This window comes from Diabrotica undecimpunctata, chromosome 2, assembly GCF_040954645.1.
Source record: "Diabrotica undecimpunctata isolate CICGRU chromosome 2, icDiaUnde3, whole genome shotgun sequence".
NCBI classification, from domain to species: domain Eukaryota; kingdom Metazoa; phylum Arthropoda; class Insecta; order Coleoptera; family Chrysomelidae; genus Diabrotica; species Diabrotica undecimpunctata.
In genome coordinates, this window is record NC_092804.1 from 71205971 (window position 1) to 71221290 (window position 15320).

The window sequence follows — 15320 nt, forward strand, 5'->3', positions numbered from 1 at the left end:
CCATTGCTTAGAGGATTATCTTTCAGCACTTCGTCTTTTAGATACCTTTCCAGAAAGGATACCATCCAACCAAAATATTGATATGGTATTATGTCTATCTTTTGAATAAACCATATAAGTTGATTTAACATTTCGTAGTTCACTTATATTCAAATGATATTTTGTAAATGTAATTTTTTCCGTTAGTTTTTTTTTGTAAATAATACTTTTACAAAGTAAAAACTGAAAAATTAATATACCCAAGCCAATATACATATTATAGGTGGGTTAAATTAAATAAAAACTGAAAAGAAAAAGTACATGATGTCACAATCTGTTTAATATTCCACGCTCATACATTAAGCCTGGATTCTTTTATGTAAATATTTTTCGCCCTTTATAAATTTGATAAGATCATATTTGAAATTTAAATTGTTGATTTCAGTTTTAAAAGATTCTTGTAGTGGTGTTTACACTAAAAGAAATACTGCGTTGTCACGAAAACGTTTTTTTACAATTATATTGGTTTTGTAGTACAAATTGTAATATCTTTATTTGTAGGGGAGCGTCAATACTGTGTAGAAAAAATAGAAGAGGCAGTGTAAGAAACAAGATGTAGATAATTATAATACGGAACGTATACTATTAAAATTAAGTAAGATACTTTTTTCTGATATTTTAACTATGTAAAATAAGACGCATTCGTGTAAAAAAATATAGAAAGTAGGACAGCTGTTAAATCTGACGATATTAGTTATATATTATGTTTATTAATTTAACATTGTAAAAATTCCCATGCAGCTCAGTTATTCTAATACTGAAATAATCCGTATATTATAATAAAATCTTTGTAAATATTTTAAATACAATATTCTTTTTAAGGCACATATCCATAACGATTAACAAGGCTACCTTTACTTTGCTGACAGCTATCCGTAATAGTCCAGTTATAGACTTGTTGAACCAGTTTCTTAGGTTTCGAACCAGTCTTTGATTATATGAATGATCGCACATTCCTTCTACATTCTACTTCGAACCTCTAATACACTACTCAGCATTTTAGTCCTCATGAAATTCTAAAGATGCGCCGGCAATATCACATCTCGAATAATTAGGACTTTTTAAACATGCTTCAGAAAGCATCCAAGCTTCTAAATTATACAATATGGTAGAAAAAACATAACATATGAGGATTGAGACTATTGTTCTGAGTAGTAAATCATGATTCCTGAAGATAGAGTTCATCTTTTTAAATGCTGAACTTGCCTTCCGTATAGATTGTTTTCTGTGTAGCTATCGATCCTGTAAATTATTGGCTGTTGATTAACCAGAAGCTGTGTATTTAGCATTAGTATTTAGCGGTTACTGACTACCATGTATTTTATTTTTTTCATTTTAATATCTAGTCCATACTCTTTACTTATATCTAATATGCACGACACATTACTGTTTGTAAACTCTATAAACTGTCTACAAAAACAACTGCGTCGTCAGCATATTTATTGTTATTTACGAGTAGATGCACTCTTTAGACGCTTGTGCGAAGATATGCTCAGATTATATGATAAATAACATTGCACCATTGCCTCACTCCTTTATCTATTGAGATTGCCTCCGTAAACGGAACACTTTTTTGCTGTAACATGAACGATCACTTAACTAACTGTAGCTGTGGATATATATTTTTTTCTGTTTATTTACGATTATAATCTTTACGTTGACCAATAAGCAATTTTAATTTATCCTAAGTTACTAATGTTGCTTGAAATCAAGAGTTTACCCTACGGTGTTCTCTTAATCAAATCTGATAGATATCGCACTAATGTTAACATGCACCACGCGCACAAACATTCTGCTCTACTTTTCCACTTTCACTTTAACCAATTCTAGGGCTTTGTCCTCTTCAATCTTCTAGCTAGCCCTATGTTGTAAAGGAGCTAGATTGCTTCAACATTCACATGGCTATGAAGTTGTTTTTCATGATTTTCAGCCGTCTTCTTGATAATTGTAACCACAGTTTCCATACCCAGGTCCTTAGGGAAGTCTCTGTTCCTCACGTACCAAGGAGCATTCACAATGTTCTGAAACTTGTGGATTATTTCTATATTATTTTTCTTGGCAAACCCCCAGAGTTAGCTACCATAAGTCCAAATAGTTCGTAGTATTTGTTTGTAAAGTAAAAGCTTGTTGTATATAGATAGAGGGGAACAATACTTTTTTTGTATCTCATGCCAAGTTCTTCCCTTTTTTTCTTAACATGAACTTTCCAGCTTAGTTGTGCATCCAATGTTATACCTAGGTATTTTGCCGTATTTGCATATGTTACTTGGTTATTATTAATTGTAATTGGTATATTTGGTATCTTTTTATTTGTAAAGTTAAGGTGTACAGATTTATTTTCGTTCAACCTAATTTTCAATTTTTTTGTCCAATAATGTATTTTGTTAGCTGCTGTTTGTAATTTATTCATTGCCTCTTTGATAGTGTCATCTACCGCTAAAATGGCAATATTGTCAGCAAAGGTAGCAATGATATTATGTTTTAATATCGCACGTACATAGCAAATAAAGGACCGGGCCCAACACACTACCTTGCGGAACTCCTGCTCTAATTTCTCTTATGTCTGAATAGTTGTTTTCTTGTTTAATTTTGAAGTGTCTTTCAGATATATAAGACTGTAAAATTTGCGAATATTGCTTGAGATGTTGATGTGTTGTTGTTGTGAGATGTTTTTAGCTTATATATCAAACCTTCATGCCATACTTTATCGAAGGCTTGAACAACATCAAGAAATATAGTATAACATACCTTTTTTCTTCTAATAATTTTTAAATGATATTTATGATTCTATGCGCTTGATCAATGGTCGCGTACTTATTTCTAAAGCCAAATTGATGTGTCGGAATCAAGCTTTTTGTTTTAATAATTGTTGTTATTATTTTGAGTAGAAGAGTCTCGAATACCTTCGATATTACAGGAAGTAGTTATACGAGAGCTATTCCTTTCTGCATCTGCTTTCTCTGGTGTACTAGTTAAAATACGACTTTTGCCTCTCTTCCTTCATCTTTAAGCTTTTTTGCGTTGTGCAGCTTTAGGAAATGGTCCGATTTGCTAAAGTGTAATCAGAATTTTCATTGGCATTGGAGGTTCTTAAGTGACATTAGATTCTTCACAAGTTGATGGTTTTTCAAAAGATGTAGAAGGAACTATTGAGGAATTATGTGAAATGGTTATATGCTCAATTGTAAGATATTCTTGTTTTACTGAGAAAGAAGTACCAGTAGTTTGTACAGATGAAAGCGGCTAGTCAGATACTGAAGACATTAGGAATTCTGCTTTGGTGAATGAAAGGGTAGATGCCATTCTTTCGAAAACCAGAAATAATGTTGTTCTGCGTTACCGCCAAAGAGTAAGTTTGTCCCACAAGATCCTACAAACTCTGTTATATTGACTTTTAAATGGGGCAACGACCGACACATCGAGGGGCTGAAGTCTGTGGCTACTATATGGTGGAAACGTTAACATTAAAACACCATTTTCTTTTGCTGCCATTATCACTTCTAAACTAAACAATATTCGTTGGTCCTTAGTGCATTTTGTGTGATTAATTATGTGTTCTAGACTCTGTTTATTAATATTACTTGACATGCAGCCTGTCTTGACATTACTAAGAAAAATCAAAGAGAGGAAAATGCAATACTTGGGTCATATGTTGAGAGGCGAAAGATACGAATTACTTCAAGTTATACTGGAAGGAAAAGTACAGGGCAAAAGATCAGTAGGAAGACGCCAGAACTCGTGTCTAAAAGACCTGTGGAAATGGTTCGACCGCTCATCCGCAGAAATCTTTCGCGCAGCAGTTTCCAAAACTACAATTGCCATTTGGATAACCAACCTTCGAAAGGAGACGGCGCCATGAGAAGAAGAAACCTGTCTTGCTAGTTAGTGCAAGGCTTCCTGGAAGTGCACCTATCAAGAAAAACTACTTATATAACACAAGTACATAATATGGCAGAGCGTTGGAACTCACTATAAAAAGGGCAGTAATTTGCTCCCCTCCTTTCAGCCGATATCACTTGTCCTACTTGCTTTTTACCACTCTTGACTAGTGGGTGGAATATTGATTGTACTTATTCCTATTTCGTCACAATTGAATACAGGATCTGGGGTAAGATTATACTTGTAATAGATAGTTTTTAAGTTACGTAGCTTCTGGAGACCTTAGCCAAAGTTATTTCTGGCGTTCCATGAAACTTTTGAACCAGTCATATCCTACATTTGATCAACTTTCCATAAATTGTCTACTTTACATTTAACGTTGCATATTGCTACGCTGGAATTCTGAAATGAACTAATGTTAAACCATTGTTGGGAGCTTAATCATATTTCTTCACATGATGTTGAAGAGCAGATTTTGAAATACTATAAGTCTTTGCCACATGCTGTTTCCCTCTTTAATCTGTTGGATTTACTTTATAATGCGAGATTTTAACGGAACAGTCCTCTCAGGGTTTTTCTTACATATATTTCATCACAACATAATCTTAAGGTGTTTTTTATTACATAATTTACAAACTTTAATAAAAGCCTACCATTATAAATTTGTTTCTATATTGCCTTGAAATAATAATCCGAAAAATTAATTTATGAACAAGCTACATTCGTACCGTTCACGGATCAAAATATTTTCATTATTAATATTTCATCATCATCATCAGTAGCTCGACAACCCTTTCTGGGTCCTGGCTTGTTCTAGGATTTTCCGCCATTCTGTTCTGTTCCTTGCTTTGTTTTTCCAGTTGGTAATCTTAAGTGTTTTCAGATCTTGCTCCACTTGTTCCATGTATCTAAGTTTGGGTCTTCCTTTTGACCTTCTTCCTACTGGTGTTTGTCTCATAATATGTTTTGGTGTTTCAGTCTCCAACATTCGTTCAACATGGCCCATCCAGCGCAGACGTCCGATCTTTATGGATGTTATGATCTCGGGTTCATTGTATGCTGTGTACAGTTCAAAGTTATATCTTCTGCGCCATATGTCATTTTCCTTTACCCCCTTATATATGTGTCTAAGGATTTTTCGTTCAAATGTGCCTAATAGGTTTTCATCGCTTTTCGATAGTGTCCATGTCTCTGATCCATATACAAGGACCGGTTTTATCAGGGTCTTGTATATTTTGCATTTGGTGCTTCTTGTGATGTTGTTAGATCTTAGATGTTTAATTAGTCCATTATATGTTTTATTAGCGATATGTATTCTTCTCTTAACTTCTTCACTGACATTGTTATCTGCGGTAATTAGTGAACCTAGGTATGTAAAATTTTTCACGCTTTCGATGTTATAGTCTCCTATTGTCAGATTCTGTAGGTTTCTTTGGCCTGTCGATTTACTGACCTTCATGTATTTGGTTTTTATTTCATTAATGTTTAGGCCACTGTTTTGTGCCGCTCTTTCTATCGCATTAAATGCTTCTATCATCTCTCTTTCGCTTCTGGCTATGATATCAACATCATCTGCAAATGCCAATATTTGTACACTTTTTGTTATTATTGTTCCTCTGGTGTTGACTTTTGACTCCCTAATTATTTTCTCTAATGTGATGTTGAATAGAATACAGGATAGGGCATTTCCCTGTCGTAGGCCCGTTCTCACATGAATTGTATCTGTTAGTTCGTTTTGAATTCGAATTTTGCTTTGTACTTTAAGTGTTTCTTTTATGATATCAATGAGTTGAGTTGGAATATTAAAGTCTTTCAGTGCATGAATCAGAAATTCTCGATGGATGCTATCATAGGCACTCTCAAAGTCAATGAAAAGATGATGTGTGTCTATATTAAATTCACTAGTCTTTTCCAAGATTTGCCTCAAGACGAAGATCTGATCTATTGTGGACTTCTGCCTGCGGAAACCACATTGATATCCCCCAACTATTTGTTCCGCATATGGTCTCAATCGGTCATACACAATATTTGACAGTATTTTATATGCCACAGTCAGTAGCGTTATTGCTCGGTAGTTTTCACATTGAAGCTGATCTCCCTTCTTATGTAGTGGAATAATTACTCCGGTATTCCAGTCTTGTGGCAGTTGTTTTAGTTTTAGCATTTATTATTAATTATTAAAACATAATGCATCTCAGCTAAAGCTAGGAAATTGTATGTATGGAAATGATAATTTTAATGAAATTTTGAGCTGGCTAATTGGTTTAAACCCAGGTCATTAATCAGAAGGATCAAAATCGATAATGTTCTCTCTTGACCAAAACACATGTGCTTCTCCAACACTAAACGAACAGGATATACTAGGAACAGCATTACATCTTGTGAGAAAGTACAGAACTGATAGTTCACATATAAAGGTGGGAAATTTGAAATGTTCCACACCTCCTACTTCTCCCCTTATTCTTGTATACCTCTTTTATTCTAAGGCCCCTCATTATTTCATGCTCAATAATTTTCTTAATTATTACTTCTAAATAAACATTGAATAATGGTAGCAACATCACACATCCCTTCATATTTTATCTGATAAGAAGGTATTTATATCAGATAAAACGTACGCTACCTTCTAGTGCTTGTTATTAGTAAAAATTATTTAGCATTCCGTTGTCTCTCATGTCACTCTTTTAGGTTCGGAGTAATTGCATCAAATGCCATTGATATAGTAGATATACATTAAAAGTTACAAGTTTAAGAATATTTCCCTTTAGCATTTACAACGATTTTAATTCTCTTCATTTACAATAACATGTTGAAACTATCAAAAATAATTACCTACATAATTTATAAACCGAGATGGAATCAATTTTCTATAAATGTTATATATGTATTAGAATAGATCTTATTTATTGATTATTTTTAAATAATATAAATGTAAATATTTATAAAAAGTAATATATTTGTGTTTTCCACAGTGCACATTTATTTCTATTTCCTTCTACATAACATTTGTAGAATTTATATTGTTGAGATCTTAGAGATATTAGCAAGATATGCAAATAATATAATTTGAATTATCTCTAATAAAAAGCGGCTAAATGGCTCTCTCGCATAATACTTGAAATATGTTTCTCACCTTGGTCTATTGGGCACTGAGCGAATTCTATCTAGTAAGTCGTTTGTGGGTAGAACAGATGTGGTTGTAATAAAAATCGTTCCAAATTTAAGTTGGATCATCATAAGCTCAGAAATGCAAGGATAATGCAAAATTCGGTAATAGAAATCATCGACACCACCTTGCAAGGCGGAAAACCGCTTGAAAGGATGACCACACCATGCCAGAATAAGATTACCAAGCTATCCGGAGCTGCAAGGAAGAGCGGGAGACAAGGAAGGAGTCTCCACGAAATCAATAGTACCACACTTACAGATAAGTGCAGACTATTGACGGCGTCCCCTGGAAACGTCTGCTTTTAGACAGTAGCGAGTATAAGCATTGAGGTTATCACAGCTAAAGAAGAGGTCTTAGTAGAATTATCTAAGATTCCAAAATGTAATATATTGTGAATCCAAGAAACTCACAGAGACTCAACTATCAGAAGACCGAACATCTCAGGTATAAAATTAATTAATTAATTCGCAATTAGTTTCATGCTTGAGATAAATTTCATACCTTCTGTTGTGAATTTATTAAAAGGTTCAATATTTATAACACTTATGGATTTAATTTATTTCTTTATTTATATTAACTTATCTGACAATAATTTATTATATCCGTACGTAACAAATTCGCGAGCGCGGGTGTTGAGAATTAACTGTCCCTTCCAAATAAAGTTCCGTTATTATATACCAGTGCCGTTATCTCGAATAGTCTAAAACCTTCGATGGCGAAACGGTAAAGGCAAACTGGATTTCCCTCGCATCGGTTCTGGAAGGTCGCTCAGGTAAATCGAGGCCTCTCGTAAACTCTACAACATATTAGAATAAAAACATGTTTTAAAGGTTAAAACTATGACTCATATTTTTACGTAACATTGCCCCCCTCTCAAAAGATGGTTCCTCCTGGAACCTTGTTGGGACTAGAACTGGAACGGTATGCTGGTATCGGCAACTGGACCCTCTTTTACAACTTCCAGTTGTATAAAAATGACAAGGGACGGTTTTCTCTCCGCACCAGTAACTATGCGGATTGCAACAGACTAACACCTGGACTTCGGTGTCTTTAAAGATCTCCTCCACCATATTTCGGATAACCCTCCAATCTAATTGGCGGCACTCCAACTTTGGCATGGCTAACTTTTGCACGTCGGACTCTAGTACGTGCCCTCTCAATTGAAGTAAGGCTTCCCATACATCTCGGTAGGTAGGTTGGTCACGGGCAGTGTCTTTTGTTACCAGGTAGAAAAGGTAACGTGATGCATCTTGGAGTTTCAAGGTTTTACCGGGAGCTGGCACTTGGCATTGAAGTTCTGCAACTCGACCAAACTTCCTTCGAAAGACGGATGCCAACCCTGGTGCGTCTTTGATACTGGCCGGGATGGTAAGGGCCAGCGAGTAGTCATCGATGAGCGCGAGTAGATCTTGCTTTTCTTCAGTGGTAACACCATGTCTCGCTTTACCGGTACCTCCATAGGCACCCATGAATTCCTTAAACGTTAGGTCAAACACATCTTGGACTTGGTTTACTTCCACTTCTTCATCTACGTCGTGGTCACCTTCGAAAGATGCCAACCGGTTATGGTGTACTATCATCGGCTTTCCCCTCGGAATCTTGCTTATTCGGTAGATGACATCGTTGATCTTCTCCATGATGAGGTATGGACCTTCCCAAAACTGCTGCAATTTGGGAGAACAACCTTTTCGCTTCTTGGGATTATACAGCCATACTTTGTCGTTCTTCTTAAAGCAACCCTTTTCGGCTTGTGTATCGTACCGTTTCTTCATTCGGTCGCTAGCGATCTGAAGGTGGGAACGGACCAACTCATGTACATCGTCCATTCTTCTTCGTAATTCGATCACATAATCTTCACCTGCTACATCTTCTCCAGGTCGACACCCAAATTCTAGATCACAAGGTAGTCGCATTTCGCGTCCGAATAGGACTCTGGCTGGTGTCTGGCCCGTTGATTCGTTAACAGCAGATCTGTAGGCCATTGTGAAGAACGGAAGGTATTGGTCCCAGTCTCGCTGATGATCGGACACCATCTTTGTCAAATACTTGCCAACTGTCCTATTCATTCGTTCTACCATACCATCCGATTGCGGATGATACGCGGTAGTTCTTGTTTTCTTCATGCCTAGTCTATCACATATTCCTTGGAATAGATCACTTTCGAAGTTCCTGCCTTGGTCACTATGGATCTCCAAAGGCACTCCAAATCGGTTGATATATTCTTGGATCAACTTATCTGCAACGGTGGCGGCCTTCTGGTCTGGAAGTGCGTAAATCTCGACCCACTTAGTGAAGTAATCCATTACTACCAACATGTACTTGCCCCCATTTTCACTTTCTGGAAATGGCCCTGCAATGTCCAAAGCTATTCTTTCAAACGGGCTTCCAACATTATATTGTCTCATAGGAGCTCTCCTTTTCCGGTGAGGCCCGTTACTCGTAGCACAAATAGTACATTTCTTACACCAGTCTTTTACGTCGTCGGAACTGTTCATCCAATAAAACCGTTCCCGAATTCGCTGAAGGGTTTTCCTTACACCAAAATGCCCTCCCGATGGACTGTCGTGTAACTGACGAAGTACTTCGGCTATTCTGCTCTTTGGGATCACCAACTGTCTTCTCTTCTCTGAACCGTCATCATTTTCCAGGACTCGTTTAAGCAAGCCATCTTCGATGATAAATGAGTCCCACTGGGCCCAATACGTCTTAACTACTGAGCATAGGTTTGATATTTCCTGCCAAGGTGGTCGACGGTTTTCCTCTTTCCATTTTCGGATTTTCTGTATAACTGGATCTCTCTCTTGTTCTTCCCTTATCTTAGTAGGCGTCCAGTCGTCGTTGACAATCGTCGTTCTTAGCACTGCTGCTTCCTTGGATTCCGTTTTGTTGCAGTGGGGACACTCTGCTGGGCATGGCCTTCTGGAAAGAGAATCAGCGTTTCTGTGGCTAACTCCGGCTCGGTGCTCAATCTTAAAATCGTATTCTTGGAGTCGTTCGATCCACCTGGCTATCTGACCCTCTGGATTCTTAAACTGCATCAACCACTTAAGGGCGGCATGGTCGGTTCGGATTAAAAACTTCCTTCCATAGAGGTATTGATAGAAGTGCTCTACTGATTTCACTACTGCCAGAAGTTCTCTTCTCGTGACGCAATAATTCCGCTCAGGTTTTGAAAGGACTTTATTAAAATATCCGAGGACTCGTTCCTGTCCTCCTTGAATCTGAGACAGCACTCCTCCAATTCCCACGTTACTTGCATCCGTATCTAAGATGAACTCTCCTTCTGACTCTTGGATACCCCAAAATTGGTGCTGTTATTAAATGCTTTTTCAACGTTTCAAAGGCATTTTGGCAGTCTATATCCCAGCGGTATTCTCTTGCTTCCTCTGTAAGTCGCGTTAATGGCTTAGCGATATCTGCAAACTTCTTAATAAACCTCCGGTAGTAAGTACATAGTCCAAGAAAACTTCTCACTTGATGTTTGTCAGTTGGTTTTGGCCATTCCTTAATGGAATCGATTTTTCCCTTATCCACGGCCACTCCTTCTTTACTGACTATATGACCCAGATAATTGACTTTACCTTGAAATAGCTGGCACTTCTTGGGGTTTAGCATCAATTGGGCAGCTTTAAGTCGATTAAAAACGTTTTCTAAATTCCTCAAATGATCTTCGAATGTCTCCCCCAAGACGATTATGTCATCTAAATAAACCAGGCATGTTTTCCAAGATAACCCTCTCAACACATTTTCCATAAGCCTCTCAAATGTCGCAGGAGCATTACAAAGTCCAAATGGCATAACGTTGAATTGCCACAATCCAGATCCTGTGGTGAAGGCTGTCTTTTCTTTATCGACTGGGTCCATTTCTACCTGCCAGTATCCAGACTTCAAATCTAAAGTAGAAAACAATTTACTTCCAGCCAATGTGTCCAATGTGTCATCGATCCGAGGCAGAGGATAACTATCTTTCTTGGTAACGTTGTTCAGCAAACGGTAATCCACACAGAACCTCGTCGTTCCGTCTTTCTTCTTAACCAGGACCACCGGAGAGACCCATGGACTCGTAGAAGGTTCTATCACCCCGTCTTTCTTCATTTCCTGAACAATCGTTTCAGCTTCCTCTCTCTTCGCCTGTGGTAATCGTCGAGCTGTTTGACGAATTGGCTTAGCATTACCAGTATCAATTTTATGCTTAACAACGGTAGTTCTTCCCGTCTTTCCTCCTTTCGGTACGAAAATATCACGATACTGCCGAAGAAATTCCCTTAATTTCCTTTTCTCCATCTGATTTAGAGACTGTCCTGCAACTGCAACCATTTGGTCGAATTTGTCGTTGGAATTATCAGATGTTGTCGCCTGACGAATTATGGATGTCACAGGTACACAAGTTCCTACTTTTGTCTCTTTCTTTATGGTCACTGGGTAGTCGTTGACATTGATAAGTCTCACAGGAATTTCTTTAGCCGAAGTCACCAATTCCTTTCCAATTATGATTCCACGGCCAACCTCATCGTCGTGGTTCCAAGGCTCCATCATAACAGGTCTCCCTTCGTCTACAATTCCCTGTAGTCGCGCTACTATGATCGTTTCGCTTCTCGCAGGCACGACTGTATCTTCTGTAATGGCTGCTTGCACAGTGTTGTCATTATGTGGATGGAGAAATACCTCCTCGTTGCCAACTTTGATTACCTTATTCTTAAAATCCAATTGGAATCCATGCATATTCATTACGTCCATTCCTAATATAACATCCTCTTCGATGTCAGCAACTATAACAGTATGGACAAACTTTTCTGCCCCAATTCCCAATTGTACCTGGATTTCTCCATGAATGTTGGCATTTTCACCTGTAGCGGTCCGAAGTCGTAACCTCGTTGGTAACAGTTTCTTTCGGCTGTTTATAACTGTCGGGCGTATAATGGTTCTGGTCGCTCCGGTATCCACCAACAACGTATGCTTTTTACCATTTATGTCTCCATCTACATATACACTATCTTCACGACATTTCAAAGAAGCTATTAGTATGAGAGGGTCTTTGGAAAAGTTTTGGGTCGAAGCTGCCCCCCTAAGGCTGACCCGTTCTAGTTTTCCTGATGGTGAGTTTCTTGATTTGCGTCGTACCTAGGGTGCTTACAGGAGCTTCGTACGTGTCCTATTTCGCCACAATTCCAGCATCTGATGGTCTTCGTTTTCTTGTATGTCATGCTTTTCATCATATTAACGAGCTGGTCAAGTTTATCTTCATCTCCTTCCTCTTTTACAGTCCTAACTTTACTGTACCCGCCAGAGGCCTGCGTAGCTGACTCGTATTCGAGGGCGGCGGATAGGACATCAACCAGCGTCTTGTGACGAGCTAATCGCAGTGTTCTCTGCATTTCATGATCACGAAGACCATCAATAAACGTTTGAACGGCCAATTTTTCCATCATGTCTTCGGGAGCTGTTGGATAAGCATATCGTACTAATCTGGCAATATCTACCTCATATTCTTGAAGAGCCTCATCTTTCTTCTGTCTACGATTTTTAAGCTGTGACTGATATACATGCTCCAAATGTTCGTGGCCATATCGCATATTTAACCTCTTCTTCAGTTGTTCGAAATCATCGGTCTCCTCTACGGCTATGGTCTGAAGCACATCTAAGGCATCTCCTCGAAGAGCGATAGTCAGGTTTACAGCCTTTTCTTTTTCAGAATATCCATTTGCTCTTGCGGCTGATTCGAACTGTTTCGTGTAGTTGTTCCATGATGATTTTCCGTCGAAAGTTGGGACTTTAACATGAATAGAACCTCCACTTCCTTCAAATTTCGGCCGTGTCTCCAACTTAAATTTCGTCTCGTCTTCTTTTATCTCCACTGTAATCGGATTGTTACCTCTCTCTGCTGTCCCTGTTTCTTCCATCTTCCTTTCCATCTCTTTAATCTTTTCTTCGAAGGCCAACTTATCGGCAGCAACTTGGTTTTTTAACGAAGATATTCTATCGTCCAGGGCAGACATCTCAGAAGTGACTTTAGAGATTTCTGAAGAGATGTTAGCAGAAACTTTGCTTTCCAGGGAAGAAATCTCGTTAGAAACTTTGCTTTCTAAAGAAGCGATGTCGCCGGAAACTTTCGAAATATCGCCAGATACTTTGTTCTCTAATGATGCGATGTCACCAGAAACTTTGGCTACATCACCAGAAACTTTGGCTACATCACCAGAAACTTTCGAAATCGACGAGAGGACAGCATCTTCAAATATATAAGTCTCTGGATCTAGTCCTTCTTCTAGCAAAGCGTTCTTTAGTCGTTGGACTAACTCAGCCTTTTTTCCGGTAGAAGCTAATTCTCTGTCTTCAAGATGTCTTCTTAAATTAGTCACTGTCAGCTCATAAATCGTAGCCACTTTCACAATTTATTTTATATTCACTTGTAATTTATTTTCGCAATTTATCTAAGTATTCCACTGTTCTGACACCATTTGTTGTGAATTTATTAAAAGGTTCAATATTTATAACACTTATGGATTTAATTTATTTCTTTATTTATATTAACTTATCTGATAATAATTTATTATATCCGTACGTAACAAATTCGCGAGCGCGGGTGTTGAGAATTAACTGTCCCTTCCAAATAAAGTTCCGTTATTATATACCAGTGCCGTTATCTCGAATAGTCTAAAACCTTCGATGGCGAAACGGTAAAGGCAAACTGGATTTCCCTCGCATCGGTTCTGGAAGGTCGCTCAGGTAAATCGAGGCCTCTCGTAAACTCTACAACATATTAGAATAAAAACATGTTTTAAAGGTTAAAACTATGACTCATATTTTTACGTAACACTTCACCCAATTTTCAATTACAGTCCAACCAGATTTTTTTGGAAGATTTTAATAGCCACAGCATAAGGTTATCCAGAATCTGACTTAAATGGAGACTTGGTATGAATTCTGGACCGTGAATTAATGCAAAACCTCACTAGTTTCTGCCCATCTTTCCAGAGTAAAGTATGGAAAAGGTGCCACAACTCGGAAATATATTTCTCAAACACCGATCTCGAAGGCCGATGCACTAAAGTGGTATATGATCCCATACCAAAGACTCAACAGTTAGTATACATATCTATCGAGCAATCAGGTAACAGACTAACCCAGAAACTCATGAAAAGAACTCATGAAAATATATAAAAAAATCTTTATTGCGGATCCTTTAAGCAAACAGTTGTCGGTAGAACAGTCCTACTCCAATAAATGAGTCAAGCCAGAAAGGCAAAATGGATCGAAACACTGAAAAACATGGACACGACACAATAGGAATATAGCATGAAAACTGATTAAGAAACTTAGCTGCGCTCCAAAGAATAAACCACTCTGCAAGGTTACATTAAACCAAGTCGCCATCCAAATATTGCTAAACGGGAGAACGAGTGGATGAGATATGCACTGTACAGATTAAGGACCTAGGCTAAAAAACTAAAAACTGGATTTTGGAATTTTACAGACCCATCTGTCACCTCTGTCATATATTTAATTTAGACTGTATAATATGCTGATCATGTTACAGACACTGTACAACAAGAAGAAACTTAGCTGCGCTCCAAAGAATAAACCACTCTGCAAGGTTACATTAAACCAAGTCGCCATCCAAATATTGCTAAACGGGAGAACGAGTGGATGAGATATGCACTGAACAGATTAAGGACCTAGGCTAAAAAACTAAAAACTGGATTTTGGAATTTTACAGGCCCATCTGCCACCTCTGTCATATATTTAATTTAAACTGTATAATATGCTGATCATGTCACAGACACTGTACAATAGAATATATCGAAGAGGAATTTGAGATGAAATTCATAACAGGGATAGCTTTCATTGATTTGACAGTAACTTACGTTACGGTTAGTCATAAGATACTGCTTCATAAGATTTACAGCATACTTAGGGATTACCACCTAATTAGAGTCGTACATTCGCTGTTACAGAACAGGCGTTTTTTACAAGAAACTTAAGTATAATAAACACTTATTATCAACAGAATTCTCTCAGACCTAACCCATCCAAAACACAAGTATCTGTTCTGAGCGTATGCACCTACGCTCAAACACAAAAACAATCTACTTGGTAAACTAAAGGGTAGCAAATGGGGTGCAAGCTGAATAAAACGCTTTCTTCTCAAACGCTGAACAGGCGTGTTCCGTCTGGAGTAGATCTGCTCACACCAAACAGGTAGACGACGTTGCCCTCAATGAGACCTGCAGAA

At 37.8% G+C, this 15320-nt stretch overlaps 1 protein-coding gene across 1 annotated transcript in view; it reads left to right on the plus strand.

Moving 5' to 3' along the window:
- The window catches only part of LOC140434673 (uncharacterized), a 66328-nt gene extending 64347 nt beyond the window's left edge, over positions 1-1981 (plus strand). The window contains exon 7 of the mRNA XM_072523094.1: positions 541-1981. Within this exon, the coding sequence (XP_072379195.1) occupies positions 541-561 (21 nt within the window). The 3' untranslated portion in view covers positions 562-1981. The remainder of the gene's footprint in view (positions 1-540) is intronic.
- Positions 1982-15320: the final 13339 nt, after the last annotated feature.